Source organism: Desmodus rotundus, chromosome 9 (assembly GCF_022682495.2).
Source record: "Desmodus rotundus isolate HL8 chromosome 9, HLdesRot8A.1, whole genome shotgun sequence".
In the NCBI taxonomy this organism is placed as follows: Eukaryota; Metazoa; Chordata; class Mammalia; order Chiroptera; family Phyllostomidae; genus Desmodus; species Desmodus rotundus.
The window spans coordinates 13,481,781-13,499,517 of NC_071395.1; the positions used below are offsets into that span (position 1 = coordinate 13,481,781).

Genomic DNA, 17,737 nt, shown 5'->3' on the forward strand with positions numbered 1-17,737 from the left:
TGGAAACAGGAGGGTGGGTGCATATAGACGGAGCATGTCAAGCCAGCACTTAATCCTGAGTAAGTGATACGATTACCCTCATTTTACAGGCGAGAACGTGAAGGCATAGAAACCTGATGTAATTCGACACACATCCGTTTCTAATCAAGTGGGGGAACCAACACTTGCACCTGGCATTCTGATTCAAAAACTCACCTTCCTTAAGCCCTGTGCTGGAGTCCTGTCATTAGAAACGATGGCTGAATACCTCAAAGGAGGGAGTATCAAATGAGAGAGGGAGAATGCTGAGTCTAAACTTCTGGGCTTTTCCTAAGTGTAAGATGCAGGCAGAGGATGCAGAAGTAGTAGCTGAGACTAAAGAGCATTGAGAAAGGAACTGGGGTGATAGGGCGCACACGCTCAACATCAAAGGAAGTGAGGGGTCACCAAGGAGGTGGTGGTTTATGGTCAGCTGGTTTAAAAATGGAGAAGCTGTGATACTGAGCAAAAAGCAGATCGCTACCATCATTGCTATTATCTAATTCAGAAACTAAGGGCTATACTGGCAAAATCATGCCTACAAAGAGACAGAGGTAGCTTCTAGTATTTGAGTACCACATTCCTAGAGTTTTACCCAAATATTCTTTTCCCTTTTCAGTTACTATTAATTTAAAAACATGTTCTTGAGTCATCCTCATTCATCCAGACATTAAGAGAACAGACAACGCAGTGTTCTTTGTTATAAGGAACCACAGAATTATGTCCACTTAGGATAAGTGCCAGCTCGACATGCTCCAACTACACCCACCCACCCTCCTGTTTCCACTCTCTGGAGATACCAAGACGTAGCCCTGGAACAAATTTTCTTGACTTTGAGTGGGAGTGTCAGGCTCTTACAACACGCAGGGAACCGTTGCGTGGATGTTTAAGGTAACAGAGCACTGCTTCCCCCAGGTTACTCTTCTGGTTTTACAGCAGGTGGCATTTTGCTTTAATTAATTATGCGTTGCTTCACCACCAGGCCACCTACAGCATTGTTCTTGCTTAGAAGTGAAAGACACATTAGTATGAACATTTGTCGATGATGATAATACAGAAGGAGAATGTTTCTTGCTATATAGGATCAGAGATGTTCTTGAATTTCTCCAGATGGCAAAACTTGTTTCTTTAAGTGCAAGCAGGGGTCTCATTTGGTTAATTCCTTTGCAACAAGATCTAATTAAGACTTCTTGGGAATTGCCTGGTACTATCAACTGTAATAATGAATTATATATCATCAGATCTAGGTGGCTATGTGGAAAAGCTGTCACCTGTCCTCAAATGACACTACATATATTCTTGACTACAGACATCAGTCAGTGATTAGTCCAATGTCAAAGGATTGGCATCTGGTTGTTGGAACTTCTTAAAAATTTTGGTTGATCTTGATCCGCCAGAACAGCAACCCCAAAAAGTTCATTCTGCTAATGACTATGCGGCTACCCTCGTATCAATGCAAAGTTTGCATTGTAATCGTGGTCCAGTATAGAAGTAGTTTATGCTCTTTGAAATATTGTATACTCTACTCTCCTAATATTTCCATTAATTTTGGGGCACTGCTATATTGATGAAAATGAAAAAAAATGTATAATAGGGAGAAAAAGACAGAAACATAAAAAATAAAAATCACATTTATTTAAACAAAAATATACACACAGTGTACAATGAATATGGTTTCCACAGAACAATAAAACAAAATGATACTTCTCCAAATGCAAATACAAAACGATCTACCCTACTTGTGCCTCGTTTCCTAGGAATACACACATTATTGGTTCATCTAGAATATATACGTAACATAAAAAGAAAACAAATGCCAACGTTTCAGATAAGTACCACAAGAATCTAAAAATTGGATGTGAGGTTAAGTAAAATAATAAAATATTCACACGAGAAGCATGTGTGTGCGATGAACGGCACCTGTACGGTGAAATTGGTGTCTTACACAGTTACAGACATGTGGAGTTTGCCTTTTAAGTGTGAAAGTTCTTTAACATGAAATATTTTTAAATGCTGACAGTGATGTAAAAGCATCACAGAACTATACAGGTAATACAGCAATCTTGCCAAAACTTGAGTCCCTATTCCTTGCTAGTTAACAACACCGCACCAAGTCGTCGTTAAAGATGGACTGTTGGACTGTGTCCTCTGGCGATATTTAGACCCTTTTAGGATGATTGTGAATGCACTCATACTGTGAGTATGAAAATGCACCATCTTCTTAACTCCACTTACTCAAACGTCAGCAAGATGCGGTTGCTTTGCCAGGCATTGTCACTTGTATTAGGTTTTCTATCCCTGATATTCACTCTCTCTGGGTACCATGCTTAATTGTGAACCTTGTTTTCCTCTTTGTAATTGAAAATGATAAATATTCATGTCATCTATTAAAATTCAAGTTCCAGAGGGCTGATTGCATGTACTTTTTGTTGGTTTTTATTGCCACGCAAGTTTTTCCTGTTTCCTTGTTACTAATAAGCAGGTATGATTTGTTTCTTTGACATCAGAAATGCTTCGGGCTTTCTCTTCCATGCTCATAGTGCCTAATGTGACTTAGAACGTAAAAATCCAAATTTCCATACCATAACGCTATACCAATTGCTTTGCAGTATTTTATCTAAACCATTAATTTTAGCCCTGGCTGGTGCGGTTCAGTGGATTGAGTTCCGGTCTGCAAACCAAAGGGCACATGCCTGGGTTTTGGGCCAGGTTCCCAGTGGGTGGCTTATGAGAGGCAACCACACATTGATGTTTCTCTCCTTCTCTTTCTCCCTCCTTTCCCCTCTCTAAAAATAAAAATAAAATCTTAAAAAAAAATAAAACACTAATTTTATTTTCCTGTTCTGAAAGACAGTTTTTTTTTTCTATAGGTCACATCTGTTTGGCAAGTTCTAACTTAAAACTAGAGAGTTTATGCTAAGTGAAATAAGCCCGGCAGTGAGGGACAAATACCATATGATCTCACCTTTAACTAGAACATAATCAACAACAAAAAAAAGCAAACAAAATATAACCAGTCATTGAAGTTAAGAACAATCTAACAATAGCCAGAGGGGAGCAGGGAGGGGACAGTGGGGAGAGGGGCTTTCAGGAACTACTATAAAGGACACTTGGACAAAACCAAGGGGGAGGGTGGAAGCAAGGGAGGGAGGTGGGTTTGGATGGGGGGGCAGGGAGAGAATACAGACAACTGTAATTGAACAACAATAAAATAATTAAAATAAAATTTAAAAAATAAAATTTGTCAAAAAAAACCTGCCAAAGAAACAAAAGAGATAATATGTTGGAACTTTATATAGCAATGAAACATAAATATTGGGGGGGCAGAAAGCATAGGTTCTGCAGACTGCTGTTGGGCTAAACGAATGTGAATTCACCCTACAATTGTCAATGACAATTCACGGTCAATGACACAATTTTCAGCAAATCATTCTCCAGCTCTTGAGGCTGACTTGGGCTTCATGTTTGCTTCCCTCATAATTGCTGATCACAGTTTATCTCAGACCAGTTTCTTAAATCTGGGATAGAAGTTAATAGATTCCCTATGAGATTACACAGGGCACCCTGTATATTGAACTTAACCACTGATAGACCACACTTTGGAAATCAAACTCCTTAACCATCTGTGGTGACTTATCCTACTGCCAGGGTTTAATTTGTTCAAACTAACAGTTTGGGTTTCAATCGAGCAGTATTTATTAGAATCTGGGCACAATATTATGCTACTGTGCGTTCCTGCTCTTAGCAAATGTTAAAATTGTAAACTTAAAAATTAGTACTGAAGCCCATTTTCACTGATGTTCTAATTAGGCCAACATCTCCCTGAATTTAGCCTGGAGTTGTTATTGCTTACACTGAAGCTGCATTGCCAAGATTTCCCTGGCCAAACTCGTAGAGAGAAACGTTTTGAAAAGCATCCCTGTGATTAAGGAATTTAATTATTAATAAAACACCACCATCAAATGTTACTGATAGCCTAATTAGTCTTCAGAGAGGTGAAAAACTAAAACAAAATTTCAGCCACCTGAAGATGAGTGATTGCATTTAATACCATTTTAATAATTTTATAGGGCTTCCAATGATCTGTTTTCCAGAGATAAAGTGACGGTGGCATTCGGTTCTGTGCCAGGAAATCTGCAACAGCTGGCTACCCAGCACTGACAGACAGTGATCCGTAGCACTGGGATATTGCTGCGGTATAAACACTCCCACTGTGGTCAACCTCAAGCTACCAACGTGATGCTCCTGCAGGTGGAGCCAGGCTATGCGCAGCAGCATTCTGTCACATAACATCCGGGCTGTGCAGATGCCGTCGACGCAAACAACCTCAGGAACAGAGATAAATGGGAAAATGTAGCAGACTGATTAGGGAGCGGGAGCTTTGCTTACTACCTGTGTTTTCAATAAAATGTATGCAGTTGTGTTTTATAATTACATATTTAATGATGGCTGTGTTTAATAACTAACTTCTAAAATTCCTGAAAATTTAATGGTCCGCTGTCACAAGCCAGCATTAACAGTTCCAGCGCCCCACTGGTGCGGCCTCTCCTCGGCACACACCAAACTTTACACAGGGATGGGTTGATTTGTGTTGGGAAGAAAACGATCAGTTACACAAATATTTTCTTTTCCATCTGGAGTCTTATTTTATGCAAAATACCATTTTAGGTGAGGGGGGAAAGGGAAGTCCCCTCCGTGCAGAGGCTAGCTTTTGAGAATTCAGTTTTCCGAAGAAAAGGTGCTCCTCTTACAAAGTAAGCCCTGGAGGCCAGGTGCATGGTCTGCTGCTCTAACTGGGCATTTGGACATGTTGGTACAATTTGTCAGCTGCATCAAATGGCCACTCTGACTCACCAGATAACTGGACTGACCAAATATTTGCATCAAAGGATTGTTTGGGCAGAGTGTGGTCGCACTCATGGCAATATTTATATGGAAAAAAACAGCCACACAAGAAATAAATGAATGGTTTTCCCTGAGGGTGGGACTGCTTCAAACAAATACTTTCAACCTGCCTGATCAGCCGCTCTGTGAAAAATCCCCTTCTTTTTAACTGTGCTTTCTGTAGTACCCTGGCAATAGGGGATACACCATTGATATCTACATTTGATGATATTAGAAGGAAAATATTTTTGAGCAAAACAATTATCTTGTTTGGAAAATGAACCATCTTCTTGGTTCATTTTCTGGTTTGACACGATCTCCTAAAACCAGCCTGCTGGGGTATGCATCTTTGAAATGAGTGTGTAGGAAGAAAGCAGAAAGGAGATTTTAAAACTTTTTTGCTTAACCTTGGCTTAATCTTTGATTTAGACAGCCTTAATAATTAAGAAATAATGAAGTGGTTTTCCAGGGATACTTGGCATATCTCTTAGGAAAGGGTCGATATTTTTGTCTACATGAAACATGAATTTCTTTGATGAAATCCACTTTTAAAAGTATGTACAAACATAGGCATTCTCTAGGGGAATGCAGATGACTATGTTAATAATAAACAACAACTCACATGCCTTTGGAGTTCAGGGGTCACTACCCTTTGAGGCAACCCCATTAGTACTTATTGCAAAAGAAAAAAATCTTTCAAATGCCTTCCAAAAAGTTTTAAAAACCTATTGTTGGCTTTCTAGTTAAATATTTTTCTCCATTTGAGTCAAGAGTTTTCATTTTTACAAAGGCAAGCACAAATTCTTATTTATAAGAGTATTCACATGATGAGAACTCGCTCAGGCTCTTGGAACCCAGACTGCCGCTTAGTATACTGAAGGGGGGTTCGTAGTTCTACAGGGAACCCTCTCTCATCCCAGAGTCTTAGCCTTCACTCCAATGGCACAAATGCTACCATTTTCAAATGAAACGGAACAATTCAGAGATTATAGTTAATCCCTGACACGGAGAATGAGGCATCCCCGAGACCACTTTCCCCATGAGTAGACCCACAGTACACAGCCCCTCATATTAGAAAGGTGGTCGGTCGTTTGGCAACTTCCTCAAATATAATGCCTACAGTCATTAGCGAAAATAATAGATTGATAATTCTAGTATAAAATCCCCGGAGGGTTATCTAACATTTGTATTAATTTGAAAAAACCCATGAACCTAGAGATCTGTTTGGAATCCTTATTTCACCAAGGGTCTTACTCAAGGAGCTGTCCCGTGAGCTATTGGAAACCCATAACACAATTCCATTCAGTGCAGCCGTAGCTAAGACATGTCTGTGTGCCGGTTCTCTGGCTCTTCCAACTGAGATTTGTGCTCTGAATGGCATGCCCCTCTAATGAGAAAATAAAAACAATAAATTCTTAAAATATGGGGAAAATAGGTATCATTTGTTCAGCGTGTGGTCATCTAAGTTTCCATTCCAGTCCTAACTGTCTATTTCCGTTTCTCTCACTAGCATTCTCCCGTAACTGCCATGTATACTTGGCATGGCAGTTGGGAGAAGAGAGAATCCGCAGGGAAGGAAGGTAACAGGAGGTCGTCTGTCTTCACGGTTCTGAAGTTATCTAGCTAGGGGTTGGGGGCGGAGCTTCCCTGGGCTGCCGTGTAGCCATTTGTAAAGGTGTTACACAAGGTCATGTCTAAGGAAACTTGTAATTTAAAATTCTGGACAGTTTATAGTGTTATTTCACTGGATGAGGACACACTGGGAATTCAGGTTAACAGATAATTGTTTTGGTCTATCGTTAGTTAAGGTTGCACATATTTTAGAAGGTTTAGGCACAAATACTCTTCTGGGCCAGGCGATGACACTTCCACCATCTACAGTCTACACCAAGATGACTTTTGGAAAACATCTCAAAGACACGCTGCTGACTGTCATGAACTCGGCTACATGAAGTTCAGGCCGATGGAGATTTTCACTTGGGGCATCCCTGCCATTTCTTGTTCCTCCCAGTGTTTCGCCTGTTACCTTATTAAACTTCCTCTTGTGGTATTTTACAACAGGGCTGTAACCCAGGTCGGACCTTTGCAAAGAAACCGTGTTTTTGGAAAGTATTTGCACTGCTTTACTGACACTTTTCATCCACCCGTTTGGGAGGAGTCGTCGCAGGTCAGCTGGACGACAAAGTCTTTACAGGCGTAGCTGCACATTGTTCTGGAGTCCAGATCGTGAGTCAATGAGACCTCACTTCAGCTCACTAGAAAACCATGGTTAAACCTCAGAAACGGGCTCTAGGAGTGCGCGTGAGAAAAGCTGTGAAATGATTTCTCCATGTCCCTTTCCCTCCACCTCCCCCAGCTTCACTTTGGAGGCAGAGCACCGCCGTCCGCACCGCCTCTAGCCCTCTGTGGCCCCGTTTTCTCAGAACGGCTTCCATTAAAATACTCCATGAATGGAAGCTACACCTTCCAAGCTGATCTCAACCAGCAAGAGTCAACACACAGAAGCTTAGAGCTAGAAAGGACAATATTACGTAAGATTTTTAAAAAACGGATTTCTCTCAGAGAAATATGCTCATAACTGATTCAAGTAATTCTTAGACTTGGGCAAACATTCCTGGTCATGTCCCTCCACAAATTCAAGACAATAAAAAAAAGAAAAGGTAGAGATATCCAACAGATGCATATTTGTGTCCCTGTCCATTTACACGTTGGCAGCCTTAGGTGTCAGCCTTCCCGTAAGTCCCCTCTGGAGGTCTGTAGTACTTGGGGAAAGCCATCAGCTGGAGCACGTTGAAAGCGTACTTTCTGCATTTGATATTCTTCAGTACATTCTCTATGCGGCATCCTTCTCTGGTAAAAGGGGAAAAAGTACAACTTCATGAAACAGAATAAATAAATATCCTTTATTTGTTCAATGCAGAGTTGCAGCAACAGTCCAAGTAAAAATAACAAAGATTCAACTCTACATTTTTTTTTCCACAAATGATGATACATCTTACAAAATTAAATCCTAGGCCAGGCCCAATACCATTATTGCCCTCGGAAAGAGATGATTAAAGTCTCTTTGCTCTTAACAGATCTTTAAGGTTTAATAAACTCTTTAAATATAATTTGCTCCACAATACAGCTGCACTTTCATCTCATAAAATATCTGCCTTTTTATAACTCTTCCACAAATTAATTTCTTTAAAACACATTAAAATCTATATGTAGCCCTAAGGATACAGGTTCTAGGAATAAGGCATTTAATTTATGAAGTCTGGCCCTATAGATTTTTAAAGGAAAGTTCAATCTCTATTTTAGTTCATTATTTTAGCTGTGCAACAACGAGAAAAAATGGCTTCTGGAACAGCCTAGTCCGAGTGTCCACTTTATAAAGGAAGTGCTTGCGCACAGACAGTACGGAAGTCACAGGTGGGGGAAAGGGGGCATCCAGACACAAATGAGACCTTGTTGGAAAGAATAGAAAAGTACTCTGAAAGCCAAACCAACCCGAACAGTCATTACAAACAGGTTAATTTAATTACAGAACGGAAATAGCCATTCTCTCCATAGAGTTACTTGACAGAAACGGGTTAACGGCAGCAAAGAAATAACAAGACTACTGGGTTAAGAAAGCAAACAGAACGTTCTACCAGCGGATGGCAACGGTGATTTGAGCACAGTGGCAATAAAGTCTGGACCCTCCCCCATCTCTAGGATGTGTCTCAGAGTTTCAGCGTGTTGTGCAAATTCAGTCTTAATTTCTTTAACAAATTCAGTGGGAAGAGGAACAGGAGGTGCAGACCTTCAAGCTTCCAGGATTCTGTTCTTTGTCTTACTCCAAAGACAGTAATTTAAAAATTCTTCTCGAGCTAGGGAACAGTGGGAAACACGTCTCCATGGACAAAAGAGCAAAATAATTCACTGAATGCATAGTACTCCTCTTTTGAAGATTTTAGGAAAAAACAAAGAAGACACAATGCCAACATCTGTTAGTTTTAAATTCTCTGAGTCTTAAAATGTAGAAATGTTACAGCATTGTCCCCATGATTTAAAGTCCGTTGTCCTTTGTAGAAAAGAAAGGAATACAACATAAAACTTATTGGTATTTGGCTAAGAGTAACGCGAGACTTAAAATAAGCCACACAACCAGCAGGTGCGAGCTGACAAGCAGCAAGGCGACAGGATAGAAGTGTCGAGAAGTTGGCTTGTTATCAGAGAGACAGCCTGTTTCGGGATCATCGGATTCATTCAGTGCTCCCTGGGTCTGCCTGCTGTTGACAGGGTGGGGGATTAGGGGAGAAAAGAAAATAGGATAGTGTTCACACAGCAAAGAAACTCAACCGTACACATTCTGAAGCAGAACACATTCTCTTATACACTAAAGCTGTTTCAGAAGGACATTTTAGGCTAAATAGCCCCAAACACATCCTGTGTATTTTTTTTTTTTTTGCATTGTCAAATGTATTTCTCCTTGACCAATGTTATTGCAAAAGGAGATTCCTTTTGCTTTTGGTACAAGGAGGAAGGGAGACACACTCTGATGATATTCATAGGCGTTGAATCTGTAGGTACAATGAAGAATCAAATAAGCGCAATAGCACCCATAAACAAGACTCCAAGAATAAAACCAAAATATGGACCAGCCCATAAAAATTAATCTGATAAGTACATCTCTGGCAAATGAAATGAGAAACAGTATGTAGTGAAGCAAAAGAACGTGTCTAGCATACTTAAGCATACCCTGTACTGGTACTGGCACCTATGTGACGTGTTTCACATTATAAAAATGATTTACGGAAATGGTTGGGTATTTAAAATGAATGGAATATCTGACATGCCATCCTCGCCAGCCGTAAGATGAGTTTAACAAAACCCCACTCAGTGTTGTCCTGTTCCTTCAGCTCATAAATTCCGTTGTCTCCTGAGCATCTTACTTAAGTATCTATCTCCTGTGCTCTCCTGAGCTTAAAAGAGATTCGTTTTTGCAGAACGACACTTTGAACTATAAAAGATTGTAAATTGCCAGGTTTTGTATTTTCTGTGTAAATAAAAAAAAAAAAACGGGCATTTGTAATTGGGTTTAAAAGCAGCTACGATTATGGCAAATCTTAAATAGGCCATACTGATACATGTTGAAAATAAAACTCCTTTCCTATGGTACATTTCATCAGTATTCAGAATTTTAATCACACTTAGTTGTCAAAGGGTTGGGGCGGGGGGTTGATGTCTATCAGCTCCTCCAGGTTTTGAGGCAGAAAATGCGTTGTTGTTCAGTCTTATGAAAAGTGCGGTGCAGAAGTTTGCTTAGAAGCAAACCCCATAGCTGCCAGGCCCCTCTCAACAGCTGCAGCCCCCCCGCACACCTCCTACACAGGAAGTTTCTGACCAGGTGTTGACCCAACCAGAGGCCACCAGTGGACAAACAGTGGTCATCACTGTTTCAAACAGCAAATCGATTGTGTTGCTCTAGTGTTTGGTGACACCCAAGGACCCTAAAGCCAGTGACCAAGTGAAGTCGAAGCTGATCTGGAAGACCAAAGATTTATTGAGCCAAAAAGAGGGTTATTTTGGACTTGCATAGTTTTTATTGTCAATTATACAGGGAACTTGGTGACTCGTTGCACTTTCTGCTGCACATTAGGTAGGAACCATGCCGTCGATTTTAAGGTATGTTTCCCTCTGACTGTGAATAAGAGTCCTTGTCCTATGTTACTTCTTCTATTGGCTTGTCAGGGTGCTGGAAATCCCTTCCTTGCTCAGGCCAGGGAGATAGTTTATTCACCTGTTCAATCGATTATTACCAAGGTGTATCTTGTTCTTTCACAATTTCCGGTTTTCATACATCCCATAGAGAATATAATAGATTAGTAGAGTAACCCGTGTAGAGGCAGCTGTGATATTTAGTCCATGACAGTGTGGACTCAGAGGTCAGACCACTCGGCTTCAAGCTTGGTTCCGTCATCTGCTAGTTAAGTAGCCCAGGGCAAAGCATTTAACATGTAATGTCTCAATTTCCTTACCTTTAAATAGTGATAATAATAATAATAATAATAATACCTACTTCATAGAGCTGCTATGGAGTGTTACAAGTCAATACTTACCAAGAGCTATGTGCTGGACATAGCAAGCACCCAATAATGGTTACGATTATTACATCATTTGAAAATGTAGAAATACACACACCTTGGCAGTGTAGCTAGAACCTTTCTCCCTAGCAGGGAAACGTGATCAGACCAGGTTGGGTGTGAGTCACGGATGCAGACCCTGGTGGTCAGGGGTGGACGTGCCTCAGAGGTGGCGTGGAAGGCGCGGAGGGCTGATCAGAGCAGCTTGCTTTCATGGGTGTCACTTAACTGTGCCTCTGCAAAGCAGTCTGTCTGTGCCCCACCTCGCTGGCCACATCGGACGAACAACAACCATAACTACTTCAAAGAGACTGCAGAGCAACCTGAATTAGTTTTAAACACCCAATCAATCACTCTGTGGTCTGGCTGAAAAGAATATTGGGAAATAATGGGTCTAACTCATGTTTGAACAATTCTGGGAATAAGGAAAAAAAAACACTTCAAAGAAGCCCATTACCATACACAGGTTCGTCACTATGGAGGGGGGTTGGTCTAACATGTGAGCTGGCCAGGGGCCGGCAGTGGGGGGAAGCTGGGTGAGGGGCTGAGGGAGGCTTCTGGGTGACTGGAAGGTCCCCTTGGGTTTTCAGATGCACAAAGTAACGAGAAAGGCTCTGAAGGGATGCTTGCCTTTTTCCTGCCCCCAGTCCCGCCTCTACCAGCTACACAAACTTGAGCAAATACTCCATCTCTTTCCATTACGATCTCTCCACCCGCACAGGGACAATGGGATTGTTCAAAGGATTAAGGACGATGATACAGTAAAAAATTTAGCACAGTACCTGGTGTAAAACGAGGCCTGGATAAATGTCAGCTATTCTCATTACTGTTATCACCAATATCATCCTTGCAAACACACCTTCCTGTCCAGTTTGAAGGTGAAGGTAATCTGTAGTAAATCTTAACAACTTGGTCAGAAGTACAAACTCCAATCTATCGTCTATCTAAGTATATACGTATCTATGTATCTATCATTTATGTATCTCTTTATCTATCCAATTATTTATCTATCATCTATTTAGAATAGGGCAAATATTAGATTCTTATTACAGATCTAGGTAAAATATAACCACAATCTACCAACATAAGACTTCAGAAACACTCTTCTTCCCGGAGGGCCCCCACACAGATAGGCTCTGGCCGAAAGGACCTTGTAGCGTTCCCCACTACACATGCAGGAGGCTAATTTGTAGCAGATGGCTTTCTTCCCCTACAACTGCCAGAGCACATTTAACATTTTCCAGGCTGCTTGTTATATATATGCCTTCTAAGCAAAAAGTACTATATTAAAAGGCTGTTTTTTTTTTTTGAGGGGGCAGTTTTACAATGGAATTAATTTTCTGTTTACTGGCTTGAATCTCTGGAGAATAAGACAGACCACGGAAAACGTCTCCTGCATAATCATTCCACGACTTAACCGGAATTGAAAGCAATGGCCTGCGAGGGCCCTGACTATGTCACAGAGCAGACACAAGTGCTCTTGGGGCCGTCCCCTTGCTTCCTGCTAACAAGAGCACAGTGGGTCATTCCTTCATGGGCACAAATGAACTCTTAAGCACTCTGCAAGTGCCAACTGCAAAAGAGGTGCTAAGTAATAGCATCCGTAACTTCCTCACCAGCAAGGGATGACCAATAAGGAATTAGTGGTGGCGTGCAGGGGCCCTGACGGTCCTGTCGCTAGCTGCAGCCATCCCTGACCCGGCGGGTCACCATGGAAGCACATCACAGTGCTGTCTCCACTGAAAACGTGACATAATCAGACATTTTGGGCAGTTACTGGATCTGCAGGAGAGAGAATGAGGTTTTGCTTCTGAGACCTGCCAAAGCAATCACTTAAAACAGAAACAAGTAAAGGGAAATATCTCACTTTTAAACACATCCCTGCCTACCCGAGGAGACATTTCCTCTACTAAAACCCGATGTGTGTGACTCGGTATTGGCTCACGTCCCCCACTCTTCCATCAGAGAGGACTGCTGTCTCCTAGACCAGAAGTGCCCACTGCAGGACTCTGCTCACCCCCTTCCGATCCCTGCCAATGAGAGCTAGAGACCTCTTAGCTCCCTCTGCTGGGTAATCATTCATTAATCGTTTTGCTAGTTGATATTTTATTCCTTTAACCACTACAGCTCTTTGAGCTCCCCCAAAGGAAAATTACCAATGAAAACTGAATAGACAATGGAATGCAACTTGGCCATAAGATGAAATATTGCCATTTGCGACCACATGAATGGACCTGGAGAATATTGTGCTGAGCTACATAAATCAGACGGAAAAATGTAAGAACCATATGATTTCACTCATATGTGGGATATGAAACAGAAAGCAACAGACAAATAAACAAGCAAAAAATGCCTCATTGATGGACAGCAGAAGTGGTTACCAGAGGGGAAATGGGGCGGGAGAGGCTGAAGAGGGTCCAGGGGGTACAATATGCAGTGACGGAAGAATGCTAGACTTTGGGTGGTGAGCACACAACGCAATATACAGACGAGGCAGTACAGAGTGGCACATGTAGAACTTGTATAACCCTATTAACCGATGTCACCCTGATACATTTGATTACAAAAACTAATGAAAAAATCGTTCCTTTTGACCAAAAAGCTGATTTCCTCCCACACTAAAATGAGACCATTGCACATCTAATTACACCAGGCTTGGAGCAACGGACATACCATCTTGGAATCATGAGCCAAGACTTTAGAATTAATATCTTCCAGAGCTTTACTGGACCCTACATCCATCTGATGGATCGATCTTAGTAGAGCATCATTTTCAGGCCCTGGACCATTAGATTGGGTCCATTTTTAACCTGGCGGATCTGTGTAAAAAAAGAATATAATGTAACTCTGGCATCATAGAATCATAGACTCTCAGAGGTAAAAGGACTTTTAAAGAATTTCATGTTGAATTACACATTTTATAGATGGTGAAATCAATCTCAAGGCTTTGCCTGTGCTTCTATAACAGTAAGTTGCAAGGGACAGCAGCAGTGAAGGCAGCGTCCCTGGGTCACAGCCGGCTGCTGTCACGGTCTGGTGAGAGAAGGGGACAGGGCTTTTTGTTTTCAGTTTAGATTAAGGTCCTTGAAATTTAGCAACTGAAAATATTCTTAGAGGACAAATTATTTACCCAATCTTTCAAAAAATTCTATTTATAATTAGAATGTTAAAAGTTAATTTCCAGAAATTTTTAAAACCTATGCAGTTATTTAACTAGAGGGGACATTTTAATAAAAGCGTATTAAGTACGGGATCATTTCCAGTGGCCCAGAAGCGAGATTAGCCTTTGTGGCTGCTGGATCACCAGTTAGTTACCTTTAAAATGCCTTCTTTGTTCTAACTGGATTCCAGAATCTAATTCAATTATGTCAACCATATTAAAAAGCCCCCGAATGAAGAGATTACTTGACAGACATATAAGACTGTGTCCCTGGTTTGAGTGTCTGGGTAACAGAGTGTTTCTAATAATCCTGCACACGTTTGCTATATAAGAAAGAGCAGCATTAAGCAAAATATGCACTCGAAGGAACTGTGAGCCTTCCCCGTGGGGCGTGTTCCCAGACATGGTGTTCTAAGGGGAGGGCTACTGCGGAGTGGACGAGGCCGAAGCATGGTAACCAGGAAGGTGGTGGTGGACTCGGGAACCTGGCATATCAGAAAAGAAGGAAGACAGTGAGAAAGAGAAGAATTCCACTGGTGTGGAGGAGAGGGAAATGCATGGTTAGATGACTGTTGATTTCAACAGTCAAAGGTTCTGTCGTTGGAAGTCTGGGTCCCCTTGAAAAGCGATAGAAGTGTCTGATGTAAAGAAAGAGATCTCCTGTGTACTCGGCACTATCAGGTGAGAGGTACTTCATGCACAGCATCTCACCCACTCCTGGCAAAGGTCACACTGTTGGTGCTGTTCCCTGCCCAGGCTCAGAAGGGCTGTAAAACTTGCTCAAAGAGCAGGTGAGGGGTTTTCATCCCTGTCTGGCTAGTGGAAAAACCATCTTCCTTTTGCTTTCCGATTGGGATCCTTTAAGCACAGGTTTCTCAGAAACTGTGGGTGTGATTTCTTGCCAGCTGTTCACTTAGACTACGTGACCTCTAAGGCTACTTCTATCTCTGCCGTCCCGTGGCCCTTTGATTCTGGGACAGCATAAGTGCAGGACTCGGGAGATACATATGTTTTCTACCGACAGGGGACATGTCAGTAAGAAACAGTTGGGGCAGCTGCACAGACCAAAGGATGCAAGGCACGTCAACATAACATTTGGTGTCTCAGGTCCTTCACGCTCACTCTTGTCTATTTTCCTATTCCAGTCTCAGAGTTAAAAAACAGCTCAACCTATTTATCCATGTTTATCTCTTTGGTGTCACTTTTGTACTCTTCTTCTCATGCCACTCTTTCAGTTTTAAAAATACCTGAATATTGGAAACATCTTTTTGTCAGGAAAAGCAAGGTTCCAGGAGGGACACTTACAGATGGGATCCAAACGTTGCCTTGAAGAGAAAGAAAGTACATACGCCCCGAAAAACAACTCAAGAGAATACAGGAAAGTGGCTGGGTGACCAATGTAGATGTGTCCTATAAAATTAAAAAAAGACAAGGGCAGGAAGAGAGACATAATGACATGAAAGTGTAATTGCTGCCATCAGATCATTATCAGAGAAATGATGGCAGTTTTGATCTCTGAATTTTAGAAAGGAGAACATTTGGACGAGGTCCAGAGGCAAATATCACAAATGATGAAAGAACGGAAGAAAAACTCTGATGAGGAAGTGTTTAGGGCTAATTTTATTTGGATAAAGGAAGACTAATATGCGATGTGATCACTGCACTTAAATGTAGATGAGACAGTGGGAAGTACTTTTTGGGATATTAATTTGTGTTTTGCTCTCTTCTATTTCAGGCTGTGGCATAGCGCATGTGCCCCAGTGGTTTTCGCAGTGCTGAAAGCAAGAGCTGCCGGGACAAAATAGATTTGCCCTTCTTTAATCTTTGATGGAGAAAATGTGAGGTGCCCACTGAGTGGGAAAGGATCTTTGAGGGCTGAGAGGGAAAGGGAAAAGGAAGAAAAGGAAAGAAAGGAGTGAGAAAGAGAGAGGGAGAGGAGGGGGAGAGAGACAGAGAGACAGAGAGAGAGAGAGAGAGAGAGAGAGAGAGAGAAGCAACGACTGGGGAGATGACAAAGGGAGATGACAAAGGGACAAAGTTTGACGCCAGAAGGGCGGAGAAGCCTTGTGCATTGCTCTGAGTGGCGCCTGGTGAGGGAGGACCACCTGAGGGGGAAGCTGGCCGTAGATTACGGGCCAGCTTCGCCACAGATTCCCTTGTTTTCAGCTTGGCTTGGATGCAATGAAATGAAGGGGCTTACAGGTACCATAGGGATCGGAAATGAACACGTCAGTGGCGGATGACTGATACAGAGAAGCCTTCCAGCAGTGGCAGTGCAAGGTAAGGCCTGCGGCAAGAGGGGAGCTCAGAACACTAGAGACTGACTTCCCATCAGCCTGGCTGACGGGAGCTGAAACGTGGAATAAAGCTTGTTTAACAGAATTCTTTAAAAAAAGAAGGAAACCAAAAACCCAAAACATGACGTCTTACATACCTTAGCTCGTGGGCAGGTAAATAGGCCAATTCTACAAAGGAGTGAGTACACAGAGGTAGATACACGCCTACAACTCATTTTCTATTTCCCATACAATGTAACTGTACAGGCATGCCAACGAGATGACTATGTTTTAATTGCTTCAAAGTAGCAGTCAGAGAGCAGCAAGGAGGCTAGTCAGGAAAACATTCTGTATTTGTTGCTCAAGTACTTAAAAATCTAAACAACCATTATCTCAGTGCTCCGGTTGTCATTCTCCTGGAGTTTGGGATACCTTTTATGTGTCAGTTAAGAGGAAATTAACATGCAAAAATAAGACTTCTGAATCTGTTCCTGATCTGCACCAAACTGAGCATAATGAGGTAAAGCCATGGCCAGGTGGTTCCCTGGCGAAGCTGGGGACCTGGCAGAGCCTGCCTGATTCCAGGGGCTGCTCATAAGCTCCCAAATAAAAACAGAATTCCACACGGACCCATGGGTGTAGCTCTGCTATCCTGCAAGCAGCCTGGGAAACATAGCAGGTATCCGTAAGGAGACTAACTCTTTGGATCTCTGTAACAGGAGAGAAAGTCAGCCCAGCTACCTAGTATCTATGCAGTGAAGTCTCAACTTCTTCCCTTTAAAAACGGAGGATGTTAACATCTATCCAGCAGGATTATTGTGAGATTCTGTAAATGCACCTACAACCTCCTCGATAGTAGAAGTAAGTAAATAAGTTTGCCATATTGGCATAAGGTTAGCTAACGGCACTTGAGAAACAGCAGGTACAAGAGGGTGCTCTAACCTCAGTTTTTCTTCCTGAAAGCAAGAGTAGAAGCCCATGCAAAAATGCCCTCCCTATACCAGGAGGAGAGAAACATTCTCATCAGCACAGACAAGGAGTCAATGCCCAGAGAATCCTATACAAACCAACTTTGTTAAAATAACGCTTATTTTCCCTTTCCTTGGTCAGCCTAGTATAAAAGCATCTAGGTTTTGACACTTCTTAGAGTCTTCGTTTTCTTCTAAAGATTTCCATGTGCCTATCAAACGTGGATGGTTTTTTCCTGTTAATCTTGTCTTATGCCAATTCAATTCTCAGGCCCAGCAGGAAACCCTAACAGGGTGGAGGAACAGTTTGACCTCCCCTAC

At 41.9% G+C, this 17,737-nt stretch overlaps 1 protein-coding gene across 4 annotated transcripts in view; it reads right to left on the minus strand.

Moving 5' to 3' along the window:
• Window positions 1-1,631: 1,631 nt before the first annotated feature.
• The window catches only part of INPP4B (inositol polyphosphate-4-phosphatase type II B), a 271,452-nt gene continuing 255,346 nt past the window's right edge, over window positions 1,632-17,737 (minus strand). For 3 of the 4 annotated variants that reach the window (XM_053910928.1, XM_053910926.1, XM_045202458.2), the window contains one exon: window positions 7,886-9,158. In XM_053910928.1, coding sequence (XP_053766903.1) covers window positions 8,984-9,158 — 175 coding nt within the window. In that variant the 3' untranslated portion in view covers window positions 7,886-8,983. Of the gene's footprint in view, window positions 7,753-7,885; window positions 9,159-17,737 lie in introns of those variants that run through there. The other variant, XM_053910927.2, reaches the window with a different exon arrangement.